At 45.2% G+C, this 24,823-nt stretch overlaps 1 protein-coding gene across 2 annotated transcripts; it reads right to left on the reverse strand.

The window, feature by feature from the left end:
• Window positions 1–4,768: 4,768 nt before the first annotated feature.
• On the reverse strand, window positions 4,769–20,953 carry LOC139181083 (zinc finger protein 75D-like). Of its 2 annotated transcripts, XM_070783845.1 has the most exons (8): window positions 20,685–20,953; window positions 18,179–18,702; window positions 16,815–17,004; window positions 16,026–16,117; window positions 15,570–15,696; window positions 9,721–10,089; window positions 7,603–8,172; window positions 4,769–6,788 (listed from the first exon to the last, which is right to left on the reverse strand). In XM_070783845.1, the coding sequence occupies exons 2-6, from the start codon at window positions 18,623–18,625 to the stop codon at window positions 9,863–9,865; spliced, it is 1,083 nt and encodes a 360-aa protein (XP_070639946.1). In that variant the 5' UTR covers window positions 18,626–18,702; window positions 20,685–20,953; the 3' UTR covers window positions 4,769–6,788; window positions 7,603–8,172; window positions 9,721–9,862. The 2 variants fall into 2 exon arrangements, with proteins under 2 accessions (XP_070639946.1, XP_070639945.1); XM_070783844.1 differs by lacking the exon at window positions 7,603–8,172 and having other exon boundaries at window positions 5,134–6,788; window positions 20,685–20,952.
• Window positions 20,954–24,823: the final 3,870 nt, after the last annotated feature.

Below are 24,823 nucleotides of genomic sequence, written 5' to 3' on the forward strand. Positions count from 1 at the left end.
ATTTCTTGTTTTTCATCTCTCTAGCAATCCCACGGTTTAGGTTGCTATCTCACATTGGCTTCCTCAGATTGTCCTCAGGGCATTCAGGCCTGGTCCTTACCGTAAGGATCAATGATGCAGCCTGTACCTCCCAGTCCAGCCCCCACCTGCTGCTGGTGGAAGAGAGTGTCTGTGCCGCTTCTCCATCTCTGCTTGTAGTTGTGGTGAGGCGCATATTCTGTAGGGTATCCCCCCCATCCTGTTATGTTGCCCACTGAGATCCCAAAACTCCCCACAGACACACCGATGAAAGGGTTTTCTACAATGTGGAAACTTCTCCTTCACGACTCCCTTTCCAGGACGGGTCTCTGTCCCTAAATCTTTTGTCTGTTTTCATCTTTTATATTTTGTCCTACCTCCTTTTGAATAGATTGGGCTGCTTTTCTGGGTGCCTGGTGTCCTCTGCCAGTGTTCAGAAATTATTTTGTGGAAGTTGCTCAACATTCAAATGATCTTTTGATGGATTTGGGGGTGAGAAAGTGGTCTCCCTATCCTTTTCCTCCACCATCTTGGGACCACCCCCTTCTCTTTCTCATCTTGCCCATATCACAACTGTCTGTGCTGGATGGCTGTTCCTGTACCTGAAGGTCATGGACACACAACACCCACAAGGCTTTGTGATGTCCTTCAAGAATTCCACATGCAGATGGCGCTGCCCCACTAAGTTTTCCAGTTATATAAGTATCTACAGTCTCACATTGAGATATACTCCCCCTACTTTCTTCCTGTACCCCAAGACCTCTCTTCTCTTTCTTACCTTGCTCTTCTGAAGACTGGGTGTGCAGTAGGCACTGTCCCTGTGACTGAAGGCCTTGGCAACACAACACCCACAGGCTTTTCTGATTTAGTTCAACAAATCCACTAGCAGATGGTGCTGCTCCACTACATTTCCTGAATTCTACCTGGCTCTACAGCCTCACATTGACATTTACTCTCCCACTCCCTTCCTGTGCCCCGAGACCTGTCTTTTCTTTCTTCTCTTGCCCTTATCAAACGTGACTGTGCAGGAGTGACTCTCCCTGTCGCTGAAAGCCTTGTTGACACAACACCTCCATGGCTCTCAGATGTAGTTCAAGGAATACACCATCAGAAGGCACTGATTCACTAGCTCTTCGAGTTCTACTTGGCTCCACAGTCTCACAATGATATCTACTCCCACTCCCTTCCTGTGCCTCAAAACCTCCCTTCTCTTTCTTCTTTTGTCCATATCAGAATTGTGTTAGGGTGACTGTCTCTGTGTCTGAAGACCTTAGCAACACAATACTCCAAGGGACTTCTGATGTAATTCAAGGAATCCACCAGCAGATGGCTCTTCTCCACTAGCATAGAAATCGGAAGCACATAATCAGTTAATAGGTTCCTTTTTTTATTTATATATTTATTTGACTGTGATGGGTCATCCTTGCTTCAGTGGGCTTTTATCTAGTTGCAGCGATCCAGGGCTTCTCTTTGTTCAATTTTATGAGCTTCTCATTGCTGTGACTTGTTTCCTAGCAGAGGCCCTAGTGATGGCTTCAATAGTTGTGGCGCCCTGGCTTAGTTCCCTCTTGGCATGTGGGGTCTTCCTGTACCAGAAATTGAACCTCTGTCCCCTGCACTGGCAGGTGGAATCTTAACCACTGGGACCCCAAGGGAAGACCTGGAAGGTGAAGTCTTAACTACTGGACCACTGTGGAAGTTCCCCCAGGTCATAGATTTAGATGCAGACATATGACGGGAGCTTGGTCCAAGAAACAAAGCATGAACAGGGTGCAACTGACCAAAATCGTGAAGAAATGCCTGAGCTGAACATCAAGCAAACTGGCTGCTAACCTTGAATCTCCCACCCCTAGTTCTGTGGCTTTTGTACATCATTGTGAGTCTTTTTAAACTCACTTAAAATACAGTTCACTTATGTTAACCTCTCGGTCCTCAAGCTACCAGGGCGTAGTGCTTCTCAAACTTTAATGTGCATGGAATCACCAGGCATATTATGAAAGTGCAAGTCCTGGTTCAATAGGCCTGTGATGGAGGCCTCAGAGTCAGAAATTCCCAGGTGATGCTAATGCTGCTGGTCCCTAGACCACACTTTGAGTGGCAAGCAAGCATATACTACAGAAGTGGCTTAAGGGCTCTCACTGCTGGTGTGGATGGAAGGTCAGAGGCAGAACTTTAGTCACCATGCCCTTGCAAGCTTCAGCCAGTGCCTTGCCTTTTGAGGTCCTGAGACTGTGGAGCTCGTCTGATCAGCTCTGAATCAAGCTGATCAGTAACAAAGATTTATCCTGGAGGATAGACTGCTTCCACGTGGTCAATGTTCCCCTTGGTCAGTGTTCATTGATTGATGTAAAATGAGTGGCCAACACATCCCCAGGGCTTTCTGATGTACTTCATGAGATCCACCAGCAGATGGTAGGTTATTGAGTTACACTAGGCTCTACGGCCTCACAATGACATCCGCTCCTCCCACTCCTATGCTGTGCCCCAAGACCTCACTTCTCTTTCTCCTCTTGCCCTTATCAAAACTGACTCTTCTCAGGTGACTGTTCCTGTTGTTGAGGCCTTAGGAACACATCTCCCCTGGACCTTTCTGATGCAGTTCAAGGAATCCACAAGTAGAAGACGCTGCTCAAATATATTTTCGAGTTATACAAGATTCTATAGCCTCACGTTGACATCCACCACCACCCCCACTCCCTTCCTGTGCCCCAAAAGCTATCTTCTCTTTCTTCTCTTGACCTTATCAAAACTGGCTGTGCAGCAGTGACTGTGTCTGTGGTGAAGCCTTTGGCAACACAACACCCCAAGGGCTTTCTGATATAGTTCAAGGAATCAACCAGCAGATGGTGATGCTCCACTAACATGGATATCAGAACCACATAATCAGTTCATAGGTCCTTTATAATTTTTTATTTATATATTTACTTTGGCTGTGCTGGGTCTTTGGAGAAGGCAATGGCACCCCACTCCAGTACTCTTGCCTGGAGAATCCCATGGATGGAGGAGCCTGGTGGGCTGCAGTCCATGGGGTCGCTAAGAGTCGGACATGACTGAGCGACTTCACTTTCACTTTTCACTTTCATGCATTGGAAAAGGAAATGGCAACCCACTCCAGTGTTCTTGCCTGGAGAATCCCAGGGACAGGGGAGCCTGGTGGGAGGCTGTCTAGGGGGTCACACAGAGTCGGACACAACTGAAGCGACTTAGCAGCAGCAGATGGGTCCTTGTTGCTGTGGTGGGCCTCTCTAGCTGCGGTGAGCCAGGGATACTCTTTTTTGCAGCGTTCAGACTTCTCATTGCCCTGACTTCTCGTTTCAGAGCACAGGACCTAGGGCACCAGGCTTCCACAGTTGTGGAGCCCAGCTTCGTTGCTCCGTGCAAAGTGGAATCTTCCCGGACCAGGGATCGAAGCCACGTGTCATGCACTGGCAGGCTGATTCTCAACCAGTGAACCACCTGGGGAGCCCCCGAGGCTGAAATCTTAACTACTGGACCTCCAGCGAAGTCCCGCAAGTCATGGATTTAGATGCAAGGACATGTGACAGGGGCTTTGTCCCAGAAACAAGGCATGAACTTGTCCTCTAGGATCAGAGGGAATCTGCCACAGGGTGCAACTGACCAGAATAGTGCAGAAAAGCCTAAGCCGAAAGTCAGGAAACCTGGCTGCTACCTTGCATCTCCCACCCACTAGTTGTGTAGCTTTGGGTGCATCATTATGAATCTTCCTTAGTTTGTTTGTACAACACAGTTCACTTACGTCAACCTCTTGGCCCTCAAGCTTCCAGGGAGTAGTGCTTCTCAGTACTGCAGTACTTTGCAGGTGGCATGTATTTTGGTGTTGTCTCATGATATCTAGTTAATTTTTGTATGTTATGTGAGTTTGTTTTTAAAGATGTGCTTTTCCAATGTTTTCAGTATTTTGCTGAAAATGTTATTTTTCTGTTGTACTGCATTTACATCTCAGTCAGAAGGCGTCTTTCTGACTTACTTCACTCTGTATAATAGTTCCATCCACCTCGTAATTAGCCTCCAATTAAAATAAATTAAAAAAAAGGCAATCGTCCATATAGTTTTGAGTATATTGTGAACTCTGTTCTGATCCATTGATCTGTAAATCTATCTTTATAGCAAGATCACACTGAATTATTGTTGATCTATATCAAGTTTTGAAATGAAGTAGTATAAATCCTGCATCTTTGTTCTTTTTCAAAAATTTTGGCTCTCCTTAGCCTTTTGTATTTCTATGGAAAGGTGGAATCACTTTGTCAATTTATTTTCAAAGTCCGACTGTTGCTTCATTGGGAATGCATTGAATCTATAGGTCAGTTTTCTAGAGCTCCCATCCAGCAATATTGAGTGTTCAAATCTGTGAGCATGAGATATCAATTTATGTTTGTAGTATTTAATTCCTTCTGTAATTTTCAGTGTACAGGTCTTCCAGAAATTTTGTCAAATTTATCCCAAAGTACTAATATTTCTGCAAAGAAAACATAAATGGCTACCAATCAAATGAACAGATGCTCCACGTCATTGAAAGTTGAAAGTGTCAGCTGCTCAGTCATGTCCAACTCTTTTGCAATTCCAGGGACTGTAGCCCACCAGGCTCCTCTGTCCATGAAATTCTCCAGGCAAGAATACTGGAGTGGGTAGCCATTACTTTCTCCAGGGGATCTTCCCAACCTAGGGATCAAACCCTGGTCTTCTGCACTGCAGGCAGATTCTTTACTGTCTGAGCCACCAGCAAGTCCAATTTCACATCATTAGCCTTAGGGAAATGCACATGAAAATTGCTTCACACATACTAGGATAACCGTAAATTAGAAAAGAAAAATAACAACTGTTGGAGAGTGTGGAATCATCATACATTACTAAGTGGGACTGTAAATGGTGCAGCCTCTATGTAAAACAGTTTGGTGAGTTCTTCCATTAGTTAAACATAGAATTAACATGTTATCCAGCAATTCTACTCCTAGTTGTGGACCCCCAAAATTGCAATCAGGTGTTCAAACAAAACCTGTACTTGAATGTCCATAGTAACCCTATTCACAATGGCAAAAAGGTAGAAACAACACAAATGTCCACAAACATATGACTGGATAAATAAAATGTCATATATCCATAAAATGGAATATTATTCTCCCATTAAAAGAAACATACAATAATGTGAATGAACTGCAAAATATTACACTAAGAAGCCAGGTATAAAAGGTTACATATCATATGATTCCATTTGTATGAAATACCCATAAAAAGTATATACATAGAGACAGAAAGCCTGTTTGTATTTGCCAAGGAGTAGGGTAGGGAGGTAATGAAGACTGACAATGCACATGGTGTTCTCATCTGTGGTGATGGAAATATTCTAGAATTAGATAATGGTGATGGTTACATATTGGGGATGTACTTCATGCTACTGAATTTGATACTTTAAAATGGTTAAAATGGCGATATTTGTTGTGTATTTTGCCATAATAGAAGACCCATCTCATCATAAATTTAAGGATTTGTTCATACTTTCTCAATCTGTTCCACTGATCTACGTGACTATCTTTGTACAAGATGCATACTGTTTTGATTGCTGTGGCTTTATGACTTCTGGAATAGGTATGATAAATCCTTCAACTGCTTTCCTTTTTCAAAATGTTTTGGCTATTTAAGGTGATATAAATGTATATTCCGCATACATTTTAAGATCAGCTTGTCAACTTCTACAGGAAATTCAGCTGAGATTTTGATAGATATTGGGCTCAATCTACAGATAAACTTGGGGAAGGTTGCCATATTGAGTCTCCCAATCCATGAACTATCTTTACTAAGTTTAAATTTTCTCAGCTATGTCTTATAATGTTTTAAGTAATTTTTAGTTTTCAGGTCTTATTCATTTTTTATGGGATTTATCCCTAATGTTTTATTCTTTTGAAGGCTATTGTGTATCCAGTTGCTTTCTTAATTTCATTTTTGGAATTTTTGGTGCTAGTATGTACAAGTATAAGCGATATTTTGATGTTGATATTGTGTCCCGTTGGCCTTGCTAAATTTGTTTATGGGTCTAGTGGCTTTTTTGTGTCTGTGCTTTACTTGTTATTTTCTCCATACAGGATGATCTGTGAATAAAGCTTTATTTCTTTCCAATTCGGATGGATTTGTCAGGGTAGGGGGCTTATTCCATTTGCTCAAGCTTCCACTACAATGATGAATAGAAATGGCAAGAGTAGACACCATGCATTGTTCCCAATATTAGGTACATTCTTTCACCATTAAATATTATGCGCACTGAGGTTTTTTATAGACTATTTGCCAGAAGAATGAGTTCCTAACAATTTCAATGTTCTTAAAAGTTTTTAAAATCATGAATGGGTACTGAATTTCACCAAATCCATTTTTTAAATCTTTTGGAATGATTATGTATTACCCCTTTGTTCTATTAATATGAAGTACAACATTCACTGGTTTCCTGCCATGACCCCACCCAATTATAGCCCTCAGGATGCTCCCCTCCCCCAGCTTCTGGCCACCAGAGTCGGGTGAGCTCACCAACAGACCCTCTCCTCCAAGGGGGCACCACACCAGAAACAAGAGGCCTCTGTTTTTTTTTTTTTTTTTGAACTAAAATAATTTTTTTTATTAACTTAGATAGACACAAGATTTGACAACACTGAAAACAAGAACATTTCTCTGACCAGACTGCGCTGACTGGTGGAGAGTTCATCACACACAGAAAAGGGAAAGCTGTCTTATTCAAGTCGGTGATGGCGTAGAACCTCCACTGCCTGAAAAAGAGATTGCAAATAAATAAAGTACACAGAGAGGAGAGCAGCAGAGGCCTAGTGAGGAGATGAGGAAAAGGTGGGAGAGCAGCAGCAGCAGCAAACTACTCAAGATCAAAATGGTAAGAAAAATAGTGGCAGGAGCACGTGCTGAGGACGTGTCCCCACCCCTCCCACAGCCAATACCTTTGGGGGCGGACAGCACCAGCCAGAGCCCCATGGGGAGGGGGGATTCTCTGCAGGTGATGATGGGTCTCTGAGCCCGGGGCCCCTGAATCTCCAACATACTTTCTCCACTTTAGGAAGCGGCCTCCCAGGACCCAGGCAGCTCCAACAGAGCTGGGAGCCTGGGGAGGACAGGATGCCCGTCCCCCAGAGCACACCCACTAAACAGCTCAGCACCTTCTGCAACTCACAGCCACTCATGTGTGCATAAACACTCACACACACGCATTCACACATGCACACTGACATGTATATTCACACCCGCACACACTCTCACACCAGTACCTTCACACACACACATCCGTGCACTCATACCCATACACTCATCCACACTCATACACCCACACATCCCCATGCTCACACACTCAAGCCCTCATGCATGAACATGCAAATTCACACACACATCCCCACACTCACACATGCACTCAACATGCACACTCACACACCCATTCACACACAGGCACGCACATATTAAGTAAAGACCCTCCCTAGTGCCCTCCCCAGGTCCTCTCAGGCTGGCCCAGGAAGAGGCTGCGGCTGGGGATCCAGTCACCCAGAGGGTGAGATCCGAACTTGAAAAGGGCACATTTACGCATCAGCCCCAGGGAGGCCCCTGGTCCTCTGCTCCTCTCCTCCCCTGCAGCCCATGTCACAGTCTCTCAGAACTCCAGGGATGCAGTCCAAAGGCTGGCAGTCTCCTGGAAGTGGTCCTGGAGGGACACAGTTGGGGTGGAGGAGGGGCCACCAGGACCAGGGGTTTCCAGGCAACTTGGCACAAGGGAGGAAGCCATCAGTGCCCTTCCATCTGTGGGAATCTGCGGGGGGCACGTGGTAGCCCAGGTGCAGCCTCAGGCCTCGGGGTGAGGCAGGCAGAACTCTTCGGCCAGGACCTGGGTGGCTGAGAAGGGCACATGGTGTGAGGCTCAGCCCCTCTGTCCCAGGGGCAATCAGGCTGCTGTGGTTCTTAGTCCCAGGAACTGAGGACCAGGACCGCAAGCAATCAGTGAGGGGGCAGATGTGGATGTGGGATGGGGGTGAGGGCCAGGGCCTCTCCCAGCTCCCCTCAGTGCCGCTCCTGGTGCACCAGTCAGCAGCACAGCCAGGACCGCTGCAGGCCCATCCAGAGCAGATGCTCCTGTGTGATCCTAGCAGGAGGGGCAGCCTGGAGACAGAGACATGGGGTCATGCGTGGGTCTCAGCTCCACCCCACCCACTTGTATCCCTTCCCTCCTATAACACTCGGCCCCAGGAGCCAGCCAACACCCCACCCAAACTGAGAGGCCTGTGGCACTCAACACCAAGGAACCCCTGGTTAAGCCTTGGATGGGGCTTGGGTTGGGGTGGGGAGGTTTGTGTGTAAGGACCTTGCTCCCCAAGGGGGTTCTGGGATTCATCTCTCCTGTGACCGTATCAGCTCAGACTGTCCCCCAGTTCTTCCCTGTGACTTGCTCTCACCTTCCCTGCCACGGGCCTCTCTCTCTCTCTCTAGATCTCTTGGGAGTCTGTGCTCCCCTCCCCCATCCCACTGTGCCAGGTCTCCCAGAGACTGGGGGGCAGGTAGGCAGTGCAGACCCAGAGGCAGGTTCAGCTCCCCCACTTCTGATCTATGTGACAAGGGCAAATATCTCCCTTCCCAGAGCCCAGCAGGTGGGGAGAACCTGCTCCACCAGAGTGTCTCTAGCTCCATCCTTCCTTCCCCATGCCAGTACTGGATCACCAGGCCACCCCTCCCCTCGGGCTCTCCACCTGGAAGGCCCTGCCTCTCCTCGAGGGGTCAGGCCCTTCTCTCGGGCGCTCCCCAGGCAACTCTAGGGGCAGGGGTGCCCAGGCAGGGATTTGATTCTTTTGACCACAAAAGGGGCAGTTCACCTTCTATAACACCAGTTCCTGCAAGAAAAACATGGGGACTTGAGAGCTGCCTCTTCACCCAGAGATGTCCCCGTCTCCCCAGTTGTTGCCTACCCTACAAGCCTCTTCTCCATCTGCTCTCCCACCCCGGCCTGACAGCTGCCCTCCACTCAAGGAGACCCCCACTTTCCCAAATCCTTTGGGACACAGAGGCTGCTTGAGGCTGTCCAGGACTGGAGCAGCACATTCTGTGGCAGCAGGAGGGCACTGGTAGGAGGTGGAGGGAGCGTGGCTGAGATGGGGCAGGGCTGGGAGGAACACGTCTTTCCCACTCTTCCCTGTCCCCTGATGCAAAGCTTTGGAGGGTGGAGAGGAGCAAGAGAGACAGCAGGAGCAGGCAGAGAGCAGTCCCAGAGACCTGCCAGGAGGAAGTCTTGTGAAGGGCTGAAAAAGAGACAGACCTGGGCTTGGGCCAAGAACACAACCATCTGTCCAGGCTGCCTCTCGAGGGGTGGAGGAAAAGGGGGCCAGCATCCGCTCTATTATAGGGCTTTCTCAGGGCCTCTCCAGGGTCATTTCCCTCCATTCCCCCGTGTTCAGGTGACACTACTGGGGCCGTGGGCCGAGGTGATGGGCTGACCCTCGGAGATGCCCAGAAGTCGCCTCTCATCCCCAAGTTGTAAATATGACAAGGTTGTCCAGAGGGCCTGCGTGCACCCTGCCTTGCCTGCTCTCGGCTCGGCAGCTTTCCAGGCTGGCTTCCACGGGTCCCTTCCTCCCCCAAGCCGCCCAGGGGCTGGATATGTAGATGCCATGGCAACAGCCTCCCTCCAGCCTGCAAGTCCAACCTCTGGCCTCCTACCTTTTCGGTCAGGGTCAATCATTCATGTTTCTAATGAAGAATTTCTTCCTTCTGCTCCCTCCTTCGGCTAAAGTGAAACAACAGGTTGGCTGCACTCAGATAATTTCCTCGAGTTTCATGGAAACGGCCCGTTTTGAGAGTTTCAGTGCAGTTCGTCACCAGGCGCGAAGTGGCTGGCGAGAGCTGTGGCTTCGGGACTGTGAGGTCGTTTCCGTACCCTGCATGTATCACCGTGATTTTCACTGCCCACTGTTGTCTCAGCATCTTTCCTTGTGGCCTTTCCTAATACTTTGCATCCTGATGGTTGTATCTCTAATGTAGGAAGAGATACAGGTGGGTCATTTCCAGTGTCATTTTTCAGCTTTAACCCTGTTGGAATAAACAGAAGAATCAGCCATCTGTTTCCCAGAACAAGAAAACTGTAGGCATGGAAGAAAAATCAATGCTGACAGCTTTTTAAAAATACAGGAACAAGGGATTTTTGGTCCAATCTGGACAAAATGGCACAGACCCATTTTTCCCTGGTCTTCCTTTCTGGGCACAACTACAGATCCATTTAAGAATGCAAGATGCAATGAACAGAGAATTCTATAAAGTGGTAAGAGGAAGGCAAAATGGTTTGGGACTCCAGGACTAGAAGAGTAACACAGTAGGTATCTTACATCTCCACATCCAAAAATGTAGGCAATCCAGATCTCGTGTTTTCCAAATCTCAACTGAGCAACAGAAGGCTACCTGAATAGGCTCAGTCCATCCGCAATCGGAAACGGGAAACCGTCTGACAACATCAGAACTCCAATCGGAGACATCAGATTTGTCATGCAGAACTAGCAAGATGGACCTAGCTAACCAGCCACTAGCAGCCGGCCCCAGGAAGCCTCTTCATCTCTACGGGTCAGAGATTCCCACTGAGAGACACTCTAGCCTAAGTAAAGATCTTCCTCATTCCTCACTCTCTGGCAGCATGAGCAGGAGCACATGGGAATCCCAGCAGTACCACATAAATCGAGGAGACCAAAATAATACCATAAAGGCTCTGAAAATTAAGCTGTCACTAGACACATATTCCACAAAGTAGAAAAGAACTTACATGCTAAACTAAAACAGAGTGACTGCCCATTAAAATATTTAAATAGGACTCAGACTCTCCTAACATAATAGACAAAACGATCAGAATACAAAAAAACAAATCACACAGCACACCTAGAACCAAAAAAAAAAAAACCCCACAACAAGAGTGAGAAAAAGCAATCTGACAAAAATGGAATCAGATTGGTAATCAAAACCAGAAAGGCAACAGAAAAATTTTAAATATATGGGAACAAATGGAAATATACTTCTTAATAATCCATGATTCAAAGAGAAAGTCTCAAGGGAAATTTAAAAATACATACTTAAATGAAAATGAAATTATGTAATATAATCAAAATATGTGGAATGCAGCTATAGGAATGCTCAGAGGAAAATGTATAGCCCTAAAGACACACAACAGCAAAGAGGAAAGCTCTCAAATAAATAATCTATGTTTCTACCTCAAGAAACTAGAAAAAAAGGAAAATAAAAATTGAAGGAATAATAAAGATCACAGCAGAAACTAAACAAAAAACTTGCTCCTCAAAAATTTAGTAGAACTGATAAACCTGTATTAACTTAGGCAAAAATGAAAGAAGATGCAAACCATCCATATCAGGAAGGAACTGGGTCTATCACTACATGTTCTGCAGCAATTAAAGAGATAATAAGGGAATACTATCAGCAACTTATGTTCACAAATGTTAAAAGTTAGGGGAAAATGGGTAAATTTCTCAAAATCTACAAACTACCAGAATTCAACCAGTGTGAAATAGATAATCTGAACAGCATTCTGAAAATTAAAACTTGAATTCATAATTAAAAAGCTGCCAAAACAGACATCTCCAGATTCATATAGTGTTACTGGAGCATTCTACAAAGTATCTATACAATTAACACCACTTTTATATCATCTCTTCCAGAAAAGAAGAACTATTACCCAAATCATTTCATAAGGCCAGTAATTACCCTGGTAACAAAATCACACAAAGACAGTACTCAGAAGGAAAACTACAGACTAACATCTCCCATGAACTTCAACACGAAAATCCTCAAAATATTGGCAAGCTGAATGTAACAGTATGTAAGCATTATATACTGTGATCAAGTAGGATTTCCATATTTGAAATCAACCAACATAACCCACCATATATCAACGAGCTTTGAAAGATCATAATCCCATTGACTGACACAGAAAAGTATTTGACAAACCCTACATCCATTAATGATAAAAAAAACTCAAGAGGGAAGTCCCTGGTGGACCAGTGGCTAAGACTCCACATTCCCAATACAAGCGGCCCAGGTTCAATTCCTGGTCAGGTAACTAGATACCGAAAGGACGCAACGAAGAATTTGTATGCCACAACTAAGAGTTCACACACTTCAACTGAAAAGATCCCGAGTGCTGCAATGAAGACCCAGCACAGCCAAAAATAAATAAATAAAACCCTAGGAAAGTTAGGAATTATTATCAACCTGATAAAGTATCAATAAAAACCCTGCACGAACATCACATGTAAAAGTGAAAGACATAACGTTTCCATGATAAAATTGAGAAGAAGGCAAGGATGTTTGCTCTCACCATTCGTATTCAACATTGTACCAGAAGGTGGACCTACTGCAACAAGGCAACAAATAAATAAAGAAATAAAAAGCACTGTAGATCATGTGACTATGTATAAAAACCCCAAGAAATTTACCAAAAAAAACCTTCTTAGAACTCATAAGCAAGTTCAGTAGGGTCACAGGATAAAAGAAGAAAACATAAAATTAGAGGCAGACCTATATAAAAACACTGAACATTTATTTTAACAAAAATTTAAAATAATACCATTTACAGTTGTGCCAATGAAAATTAAATGCTCCTGCATATACTTGGCAAACATGTAGAGGATCTGCACACTGAAAATTATAAAAAGTAGATGAACAACTATACTCCAACAAAAACATAGATAAAATAAATTTTTTTCTCTATCAAAAAGTTGGTGATGGGACTTCCCTGGTGGTCCAGTGGTTTAGAATCCACCTTCCAATGCAGGGGACTCAGGTCTGATCCCTGATTGGGGAACTAAAATCCCACATGCCCCAGGGCAATGAAGCTAGCACCCTGCAACTAGAGAGAGCCCTCGAGCTCTAACTAGGGAAGCCTGCACACCACAGTAAAGACCCAGTGTAGCCAAAACAGGTAAGTAGCAACATTTTTTAAATGATGAAAGAAATCAAAGAAAACCTGAAAAACATACTGTGTTCATTCTTTGGAAAAATCAACAGAGTAAAGAGATCATTCCTCCTCAAATTCACATATAGTTTAATGTTATTTCTAGCAAAATTCCAAAAAAGTTTCTTATAGATAAGCGTATTCTAAACTTTACATGGAAAGGGAAAGGCCCTAGCATAGCTTAAAATAAAATTGATCCTGACAAAAGAATAAAGTGGGAAGAAAGACTCACACATAACTCGATGGGACAAAACAGATACACAAGTATGCCCAACTGATTTTGACCAAAGTGGAAAAGCAATTCAATGGAGGAAGGCCAGCCTTTTCAATAAACAAGGCTGAAGCAACTGGACCTACACAGGCAAAAAAACAAATGAGCTTCAATCTAAATTTCGTATCTTATATAGAATCTACTCAATATGAATCACAGACTTAAATGCAAACTTAAAAAACTTTTAGGAAAAACTTAGAAAATTTTAGGGATCTATGGCTAGCCCTGATAGCAAAAATACAACAGGTAAAAAGAAAAGTGAAAAATTGGGCATCAAAATAAAAAACTTACTCTGTGGAAACCCATGGGAAGAGGATAAAAAGAAAAATATACAGACTTGGGGAAACTACTTGCAAACCATATACGCTAGAAAGCACTACAATCTATACAGGAACTCTCAAAATTCAACAGTTAAAAAACAACCAGATGAAAACCATGGCAAAGGCCATTTCACTGAAGATAATATAAAGATGGCAAATAAGCACATGACAAACTACATCATCATCAGCTATTAGCGAAATGCAAGTCCAAGCCACAATGAGATAACATTACATACTTAACAGAAAGCCAAAAAAAATTTTAAGTGGTAATACTATTAAACAATGGCAAGAATGTGGAGAAAGGATCACATCCATTGCTGGCTAGGAAGGTCAAATGATGCAGCCACTCTGAAAACCAGTTTAGCATTCACCATCTAATTACCATATGAAACGGCAATTTCACTCCTTCACTCTCTATCCCAGAGAAACGCAAACTTACCATCTCTACACAAAATTCTGTACAGGAATGTTCATGGCAGCTTTATTCACAATAGCCCCAGACTGAAGACAGCAAAAATATCTTTCAATGGTTTATCAATATTACAGAACACTTCTCAGCAGTAAAAATGAATGAACTACTGATACACACAATAACTTAGATGAATTTCCAGGGAATTATTGTGAAGGAGAAAAGTTAATCTCCCAAAGCTGTATTTTTGAAATGACAAAATTTTTGAAAACTGTAAGCAGATCAGTGGTTGGCACAGGTTGGTGACGAGGTAGGGTGTGGGAGGGAAGGGTGTGTTGTTGTATTGATAAAAGGGCAACAGGAAGGATCCTTGTGGTAATGGATCTGCATTGGGGTGGTGAATATACAAACCTCCACGTGATCAAATCTTATATAACTAAATACATACACACCCACCAATGAATACAAGGAAAATGAAAATATGAATAAAGTCAGTGGACTGTACCCACTTTATTATCCTGGTTGTGACGTCATATACGTTTGCAAAAGTTATCACTGAGGAAAATGGGTAAAGCGTATACGGGTTCTTTGTGTTACATTTTAAATATGCATGTGAATCTACAAGTCAGTCAATAAAGAGGTTAATTTTTAAAAATATGGAGGAACAAAATCTTAAAATTGTTAAGCCTTTATAAAGGCTCCTATTAAGGAATTTTCTCCTCTTCCTATATGTATGTTTACCTCAAAGAGACTCTCCAAGAATGTCCTCGAACTCTTAGGGACGTTGGGTCTATGGTTCTTGCCCTTGTGCTAAACAGATCACTTTAAGTTTAGGGTGCAATGATAACACTCTGAGAATAAAACTTGGAGGTCATGGACTGCCATCTAAATTCCAGGCTGTTTTCAGAAAAAGCGAATAACTCTCTATACTTTTATTTACTCCAAACATTTAAATGGGCAGAATCTTAAACTCAGTATCTTCTTTATATTCTACCGTGGCTGTGGCTGGAGGTGCAATGAGGAAGCTAGGAACTAACCCTAAGGACACATGGAAATGTCGTGGGACAGGAGTCCTGTGGTATTCCAGCAGACCTGGTTAGAGATGAGGCGGCGGAGACCAGGATGGTAAGAGCAGAAGAGGTTGAGACGTGGTTGTATTCAGGACCTATTTTGAAGACAGAGTTAAGAGTACTTGCTCCCTGATTGGCTGGGGGGTAGGGGATAACAAAAGGACTGGAAAAAAGGATAACTGAGAGTTTTGGGGCCTGAACAACTGGGTAAACTGTGCTTTCTACTGACATGGAAAAGATCTGGCAAGAGTGGGTTTGCAGGGTAGGGCAAGAGTATGATAGATCAAGCAGTCTACTTAGGAGAAAGAGGTGTATTTGTAAAAAGCTCTCCAGGTGATCTGGATCTGCCTTCCCTCTCCCCTCACACCATCAAGCTGAGAACCAACCCACTGCTGGGACACTGGGACACTCTCACAGGTGTGCATTTTCCATGAACTGAGGATGTAACAGATTGCTCAATTGCTGTACAAAGGAAAGGAAGACTCTTTACCTACAGAGGCGACATCCTCATAGAGTTCCTGCATTACATCAAGGTAGAGGGTCTTCTCATCAGGGGTCATTATTTTCCATTCTTCCTCGGAAAAATACAAGGCCACATCTTCAAATGTCAATGGACTCTAGAGAAGAGAGTAAGTTGTAGTTCAGTACTCGCTACAACAGAAGCCGTCCTATCACTCATTTCTGAATTACATGGGAGGCCAGTTACCAAAAAAGTTAAGAGAAGATTCAAGGGAAAAGGAGTGAGATGACAGGAAAGGTGCCCAAGAGATCAGTACATGGCTTGGGAGGTGCCCAATCCCACAGCGCCAATCCTAGTTGCCTAGGGAACACCCGGGGCTAATGTGCCTCAGAGCATCTGCTGTGTAAGGCAGGATCATGGGCAGCAGAGAAAAGCAGACAAGGCCACATTCAGGCTGCCTGAAAACGCTTGTAAAGTACAGCTCACCTGGGACTTAGGCAAGGTGAGCTTAGATGCCAACTTCCAGCTTGGGGTGCTTTTCTCCTCAGAAAAGGTTGGACTCTCTTCAGCAGGCACAGCTGTGGGGAAGGAGCCAGAAAAAAGAATATATTTTCTGTTTATGAATACCCCAAACCAACTTCTACAGTTTAGGACTCCTTCAGTAAAGACAGCTCACCTTCACGTGTGTGTATGCACACGCAAGCTCACACATGTGCACCAGAAGTGGCCTTCTCATAAATTAGAACCAAAAAGCCACCACTCCATAGAACTGGTTCCCAGTTTTCATTAAATGAAAGGAAATCCACTGCTTTTCCTCTCATTAAAGAAAATGTTCACTGAGCTAGGTAAGCATTAGAGGTGTTTGAAAATTAAAACCTTGGTGGGAAACATGGGAGATTTCTTTTATCACTTTTTTCCTGGTGTACAATTCTCTTCCCATTCTGCCACTGACAGCCCATTTCTGATCCCAATTTCTCCTCTAACTTCTAATGGTTAGACGACCCCCCCTGCCTTGTCCCTGCTCTACCTTCTTCTCCCCTATCAAATTTCTATAGAGAAAGGTCCACATTGTGAATACCAGGGTTCTGTGGTTTGGATGCTTCTGTACCCCAGAATGGCCTTCACCTTCACCCACCACGGACCTACTATACTCTCACTAGAAACACATCCTAACTGAAAGCATGACTGGGCACCTGAAAAATTCCCACGGAATGCTCCCTGAACCAATTACTATCACAGCTCCCAGGAGAAGATAATTATGATGAAACTCCTCACCTCCTTCATCCACAGGCTGGCTTTCTTTGTGAGTATTCCAGCACGGCTCCTGCAGTACCTGGTATATATTCGAACATTCTTCCTGGAACACACCCATTGGTTGGGGCTCTGCTGGCTTCCACTTAAAGCCTGGGGCCACTGCTGTTCCTCCCAAGAGCGCTGTGTCATTTCCCAGTTGATGGGTTGTGACCTAAAAATAACCCCCATCCTCATTAGAAAAGAGCTTTTGGTTTTGGGGTGGTGATGGAAGAACAAATAAGAGTAGAGTCCAGGTTTGGGGAGCAGTAAGGAAATTTTTAAAAATGAAGAGATATTGCGCCACGATTTTCTCACAAAGAACTGTACACATGATCTGGGAAAATCAGATTAAAATGAGAGAAGCTATGACTTGCTTGCCTCCACACCTCCTTGGACAGTCACAGCTCAGGCCAAGAGCAGGGTAGGGGTAGGCTGCCTGTTCTCTCACTGCCTCCAATCTCTTGCTTTCTAGACTTGGATCCTTGCTTTAGTGGACTTTTATTTTCTAGTTTCCTCTAAAGAATAAGAAAATGAATAAAAGAGGGTTTTCTGTCAGTTGGATTCTCCAATCCTCCCACGTCCAGGGAACAATTTCATGGAGAAAGGGGATGCAGCGGAGGAAAAAATGGGGGAAGAGCTGGATTCAACTTTCCGCCATATACTTCAGGTGTATAAGACACTTGTGCTCCTCAAGGCGGGGCTCTCAAGGAGAAGTATGCTGCCATCTCCCCAGGGCAGACCTGGTTACCCACTCACCAGCAAGGCCAAGGCAAAGCATGAAGGCAGGCCACGGAGACGCTTTTCTCCTGGCCCTGCGATGCGTGTTCCCAGCCCAGAGAGCACCACCCCTCAGCATTCAGATTTTCTCCATTTTACTGTTAGCTTTTTTCTTCTTTCTGATCCTTGTTCCCCTTTTCTCTTTCCATTTCTTCTCTTTCTTTGCAGTCTCCCCAGAAAGGTTTGATTTATACTTTGGCTGCTACCCTCTCCTGCCTTTGAGCTTTAAAACCCTGCATTTGGAGGTTTTTTTCTCCCTTCCTAGCATTTTCTTGCCTTTTATTTCTTGGCTGCTAAGTCCTGTCTCCTTGGCCATGCTAGGCCAGGCCCACCACCTTCAATTCACCCTGGCCCTAAAGAGGGCAAAATGCATTTCTTTTTCTAAGGCCAGGAAAAGACTCTCAGGAACTCCCCAACCTGGAAGCTGTCACTGCAAGCCTGTGATTTCAGATTGCACTTAGTTATTCTAAAGGAACAACAGAAGAGTGACTTAATCCATCTCATTCTCCAATTATTGACCCCACTTTCACCCTCTTTCACAGTGTACATGTAAGAATCTTTCTGCTCACCTCATTGCTTATTCCACCACATTCTCTCTGAAAGCGGTCAACCAGGGCCACAGCCTCTTTGACGTTCTGTGGATGATACTTCTGCACCCAGTTCTGGATATGACTGGGCAGAACGTCCAGGAACTGCTCCAGCACCAGCAATTCCAAGATTTGCTCTTTTGAGTGGATCTCTGGCCTCAGCCACTGAGAGCATAATTCCTGCAGTTGGCTGACAGCCTCATACGGTCCAGGTGTGTCATGGTAACAGAATCTCCGGAAGTGCTGGCGAGCACTCTCAGGATGAAGACTGCCCATCTGTGGGCTGGATTTCTTACTCTTATTGGAACTCTCTTTCACAGACCTCTTAGTCCCCTGTAAAACCTCCACATGTGGGTACAAGCATGCAGGCGCCTTCACAGGGCTCATCATTATTTGCTCTGGGAACAGCTTTTCTTCTATTTGTGACATCCTCCTGGGCCACCTGATAACTGAGGCCTTGTCAGCTTTGGTACAAAACCAATGAGTGGATCTTCTCCCCAAGGGCACTGAGAGAGGGGAGGGAAAAAAAAGTACACGTCAAGAAGAAAGCCACATGACGCACATTTACTTACTTATCAGAGAAGAAGAACAGAAAGTTATCAGAAAAGGAGGAACAGAAAGTAACCGTTCTGCCTCCTCTTTAAAATTAACTGCCACTCCTGAAGGCTCAAGACTCAGGACATGTTTTCAACCTTTCCTCTGTTACCCAACTTTGAAACAAATATACAACTCTGGAAAGACAAATGCTAGTTCATCACTTTTTCTTTAAGGTTGAGGAATAAAAAACTTACACATATTTGCTAAAAGGAGCTTTGAGGTTATCCAATACTTAATCTGTGCACTTCCTGCCCCACCTTTAAAAACGGGGGTATTTGACTTTCTCTACATTTTAAGAGATCATTCCAGTTTCTTATCCTCAGTGAGATGAGGGACAACTGCTCTGTCCCTTCACCTTCTTATGCAGAATGATTCCTTTGCTTCATAGAACATCTAGATTCTTTTTTCCATCATATTAATACTTGAAGTGAAACTGAGACACCCAGATCAGAAAAAAATAGAGAAAAAGTAACCTTATTCCTTTCAGCAAGTTTCCCCCTCTAAGCTATTAGATGGCATTAACACTGCTTCTTTGGCACCTCCTGGGAACACATATGAATGTCACTGTGCCCCTTGTTCAGAGAATGCAATGGCATCCCACTCCAGTACTCTTGCCTGGAGAATCCCAGGGAGGGGGGAACCTGGTGGGCTGCCGTCCATGGGGTCCCACAGAGTCGGACACGATTGAAGCGACTTAGCAGCAGCAGCAGCAGCAGCAGCAGCCCCTTTCTACCTGTGTATGAAAATTTCTGCTCACTTTACTAGAAAAACTGACAGCTGGCTTTGTTTCCAAGATATCCAAACGTCACACTCTTAAACACACACACACACACACACACACACACACACACACACACAAACAAACGGAGAAACAGGGACGATTAAGGTTCTTCGGAAACAAGAAAGGTCCTAGAAAAGGTAACCCTTGTCTTTACTTGACATTTCCTCAGGGTCATAGAGATTTTTAAGCAAGGCTGACAATGGCCTTGAGAGTCTGATTTTCTCAGAGGTGACCCAAGAGAAACAGCAACAAAGCTCTTTCAAGGAAGCCACAGGTGTTCAAAGAAATGGCTCGAGAGGTACAGGGACACTTCCTGCATTTCTCTGTCAGCAGAAACTAATGTCTTGGAGGCTGAAATGTCCTCTTTCTCGGAGCTTCCCTGCTAGCTCAGTTCTACCTGCAATGCAGGAGACCCCTGTTCGATTCCTAGGCCGGGAAGATCTGCTGGAGAAGGGATAGGCTACCCACTCCAGTATTCTTGGGACTTCCCCCTTGTGGCTCAGGTGGTAAAGAACCCGCCCACAATGTGGGAGACCTAGGTTCGACCCCTGGGTTGGGAAGATCCCCTGGAGATGGGAAACGCTACCCACTCCAGTGTTCTGGCCTGGAGAATTCCATGGACTGTATGCGCAAAAGAGTTGGACACAACTGCGCGACTTTCAAATTCACCAGTAATATGCGCATAAGCCAGCAGAAACGGGCAAGTTTCACTGGGTGCACTGGTAGGCCTTTCTGCCCTATGGCCCACCTACACCTTCTGGGTCCAAAGTACCAAAAACTCTCAACACACCAGCAGCCTCCGAGGCTACTTCAGCAGCAACCCTGGGGTTTGTTTCCACACGGTGTCCAGAAGTTTGCTTCCAGAGGCTAGATATGACTGTAGGTGCCTGCCTGAGTACCGGCCTCCTCGAGAACAGGTATCGCCGGGTCTCAGACCCACCCGCCGCCCGGCAAAGAAGCCACAGCGACATCGAGAAGGCCGCCCGCCCCGGCTAACTTCCGCCCTTCCCCCCACCCCCGCTGGCTCGTGAGGTATCTCTAAGGGTATGGCTCGTGATTTCTCGAGGCTCTCCTGACCAAACCCCCAAGGAAAATCAGCTTCTCGATTACCTCCACCCAGCTCTGGCTTCCGTGGACGCCAATTCCCTCTTCCTGGGCTCGGCTATCAAGTCACCACACCTCACGCCGTCGCGGGGAGGCAGGCAGGTGCGGGTTCCCGCGCCCCCGGGGGCGGTGCCGGGACGGCGCGAGGCCCCGGGCGCGCGCGCACCTTGCGAGTTCAGTCTCCAGCGTGACCCCTCTAGCGCCTCGAGACCGTACCCCGGCTCGCCATTCTGGGGTCTCGGGCTGTGGGCCGGGCGCCCACCGGAAAAGAAAGGACGGCTTCCGGTGGCTGCGTGATAGCCACGCCCATCACCCCCCCAACCCCTCAACCCCTCCCTCCCCTCCCCCCCCAAACCTGCGTAGGCGCGCACACGCGAGTCAGGAAGCGTCCCGCACGTCCGCCCCATCCTAGGGTCAGCCCCGGATGCAGAAAAAAAGGACAGTTCAGGTCACCGAGTCTCGGGCTCACGGGAGTCCTGGCGGCGCCGCGAAGGAGGTTGTCTCCTGCGAGCGTCCGCGATCTCGGACCCCCTGACTTGCCGCGTGTCTTGCGTCCAGATTACTGCCGAATCGCGTTCCAACAGCCGGTGGCCTTTTCTACTGGGAAGTTCGCCTGGCTAGGACCCGTATCTCTGAAAGTCATCACTAGGATTGTCCCGGGGACTCGAGTTAAGAGGCTTTTGGTCCTCCTGGCCAGACCCCTCGCTGGATCAGGAGCAGCAGTCTCTGATATTTTTAAAATCCTTCTCTGGTTTGCAGGCACGTGCTTCCCAACTATTATTGTTTATTCTTGCTGCTGCTGCTGCTGCTGCTGCTGCTGCCGCCAAGTCACTTGAGTCGTGTCCGACTCTGTGCGACCCCATGGACGGCAGCCCACCAGGCTCCCCCGGTCCCTGGGAGTCTCCAGGCAAGAACACTGGAGTGGGTTGCCATTTTCTTGTCCAGTGCATGCAAGTGAAAAGTGAAAGTTAAGTCGCTCAGTCGTGTCCGACCCTCAGCGACCCCACGGACTGCAGCCTTCCAGGCTCCTCCGTCCATGGGATTTTCCAGGCAAGAGTACTCGAGTGGGGTGCCACGGCCTTCTCCGTTATTCTTGTTAGGTAGGTTTGAACCTCGTGGTGTCCCTTCCGTTTACATCTCTCTTTGACGTATAAAGAAATTCAGATACAGGACGCGGCGTCCGCAGAGTCACGTTGGATTACAGGCGGCAGATTTTAGACCAATTGTAGGTCTCCTGTTGCCATACCCCATGGTTTTGCTACTGTATTATGCGTCCCTGAAGGACAGGACTCTTGTTTCATCTTACATGTCCTGTAGTGCTTAGCATAGTTCTTTGGAGAAGACATCTTTCTAAGAACCCGGGTATCTCAGGTTGTCAGTGTCTCCAAATTTTCATTGTTTACCTAGTATTGAGCAATTTGGCGGAGAAGGCAATGGCACCCCACTCCAGTACTCTTTCCTGGACAATCCCGTGGATGGAGGAGCCTGGTAGCCTGCAGTCCATGGGGTTGCTAAGAGTCGGAGAAGACTGAGCGACTTCACTTTCACTTTTCACTTTCATGTATTGGAGAAGGAATTGGCAACCCACTCCAGTATTCTTGCCTGGAGAATCCCAGGGACGGGGGAACCTGTTGGGCTGCCGTCTATGGGGTCACACAGAGTCGGACACGACTCAAGCGACTTTTCAGCAGCAGAGCCATTTGGACAAAAGTTATCTATAAGAATCGAGAAGGAGAAAGTATGTGTAGCTCAGTTGTACAGTGGAGATGAAACTTACGTCAGTGTGAAAAATCAGTGTGAGAAACTCCTCTGGCAAGGATACCAGAGATCTACATGCCAAGGAGGAAAATAAACAAGGAGTGCCTGTCCGCCTTTTCACATGCAAACTAAGATTACACTCAGAAGATAAGGTTAATCCTTATTTGCAGAGCAAAGCTGCCCTAAAGTGTGAGAGGACACCGTGCATTATCTGTGATTGTAAAACTAGTAAACATGTTTGCTTCACCAAGGAGTCGTTTTCAGAATGATTCTTTCAAAGCTGTGTTCCTGAGGTCAGGCATTTTCAACCTAATGTTTTATGACAATGGAAGAAAAGTCAGAGCATTGTTGCTTCTGGATAATTCCAGGCTTACCTTTCAGCTGGGTCACTCACCAGTGAGGATGGTCAGATAAAGGCATTTTCTTTTTCCTCTTTTTTAAATAGTGAGATTTGTAAACCATGTGAAATTTAATATTAATGTGCTCGAAGTTATTCCTTATAATTGTCTTCAATAGAAATTAGATTATACAGTTAGCCATTTAGAATGAATATGGAAATAAGGATAATGATCTCTTCAGTTCTCCTTATAACCTACTACGGCTTATATGCTTCAAAGAAAAGAAAAAAAAAGTTTAAATGACTAGAGACTCCAGGAAGACAGGTTGTAATTCACTTAAATTTCATTACATATTATTAATATGATCAGTGGTTTAAGCATACATTGATCCGTTTTAAAACGTTTTTCCGTTATAAAACTCTGCATAATTTAAACCCATTTAAAACGGTTTTCCGTTATAAACCTCTGCATAATTAAAGTTTATAGTTTACTTATAATTTAAATCCATAACGCCCAGATCCCTTTCATACTTATGTTTTGGCTAATATGTTTGAAACACTAAGTGAAAAAGAGAAACTTTGTAAAATCTGTGTAAAAAGGATTTTATTTCCTCTAAACACTTCAACTTTGAGTCACCCAAGGAATCAGGAATCAAGATGCGATCCTGAGCAGCAAACAACTTTATAGGTGGATGGAAGAATACTGGAGTGGGTTACCATGTCCTCTTCCAGGGGATCTTCTTGACCCAGGGATGGAACCCGTGTCTCTTACATCTCCTGCATTGGCAGACGGGTTCTTTACCACTAGTGAAAGCTTACCAGAAGGGGGGCTCAATTGGGAACTAGGTGAAGACCCCTGTTGGAATGCCTTTTTAGTGCCTAAGAGCAATTATATGGGCCTCCTCTTTGCTCCGGCGTCAAGGGAAACATTCCAAGTAGGAGCAACATCAGTTTGGTGACATCATAAGATCTGTATGGGGGCTATTACAGTGGCTGCAGTGGGGAGAGGGTACATCCTTATGAGACTTACCATTCACATCAATTACCATCTTACCCAGACAGAACTGAATGCTCACTGGTTCCAGTTTTGTTCCCTGTGACTTCTGCACTGATGTTCTGCAGAACCGTGCTGGTCACCCTAACTTTGCCTCACTCTACCAGGAACTGCCCAACACCCCCACAATATCTGAACATGTATTGTGGCTCTCATGTGGTAGGCAAAAGGATCACTTCACATAGGAAGGTGTCAGATTACCTACCACCTTTCTTACCTTAACCAGGGGAGAACTTCACTTCCGGCCTGGAGACCCCTCCCCCTGCCACCCACCACCTCTCATCAATGCCCAGATTACAGAGCCCAGAGTCCCACTCGGTACCTGGTGTGATGCACACCCAGAGCCATATCTTCATCAATCATGCTTGTAGTCATCACAAATAATAACATCTACAAGTGGGAGCTTTTTCAACATACATATCTTACTGAAAAACGTAAGCATTTTACAAATGCTTCTGCCAGCTGGGTTTGTCTCCTCCAAAACACTTGGGAAAGGGCTTGCATGTATCTTTTCAAGCTAGCATTTTTCTTTTTCTTTTGTGATACGTACCCAGGAGTGGAATTGCTGGATCATATGGTAGCTCTATTTTTTTGTTTGTTTGTTTCTGAGGAACATCCATATTGTTTTCCATAGTGGCGGAATTACATTTCCGCCAGTGGTGTAGGAAGATTCATATTTCTTCACATTTTTGTCAATACTTGTTATAGCTCATCTTTTTCATAATGGCCATTCTAACAAGTGTGATGTGATATCACATTATCATTTTGATTTGCATTTCCCTGATGGTTAAGAGCATAGTGCATCTTTTTTTTTCTATTTATTTTTTAATTAAAAGATAATTGCTTTCCAGAATTTTGTTGTTTTCTGTCAAACCTCAAAATGAATCAGCCATAGGTATATATATGTCCCCTACTTCTTGAACCTCCCTCCTATCTCCCTCCCCATCCCATCCCTCTACTCTAGGTTGTGGGTCTCAAACAGAGACCCTGTTTGAT

Source organism: Bos indicus, chromosome X, assembly GCF_029378745.1.
Source record: "Bos indicus isolate NIAB-ARS_2022 breed Sahiwal x Tharparkar chromosome X, NIAB-ARS_B.indTharparkar_mat_pri_1.0, whole genome shotgun sequence".
In the NCBI taxonomy this organism is placed as follows: domain Eukaryota; kingdom Metazoa; phylum Chordata; class Mammalia; order Artiodactyla; family Bovidae; genus Bos; species Bos indicus.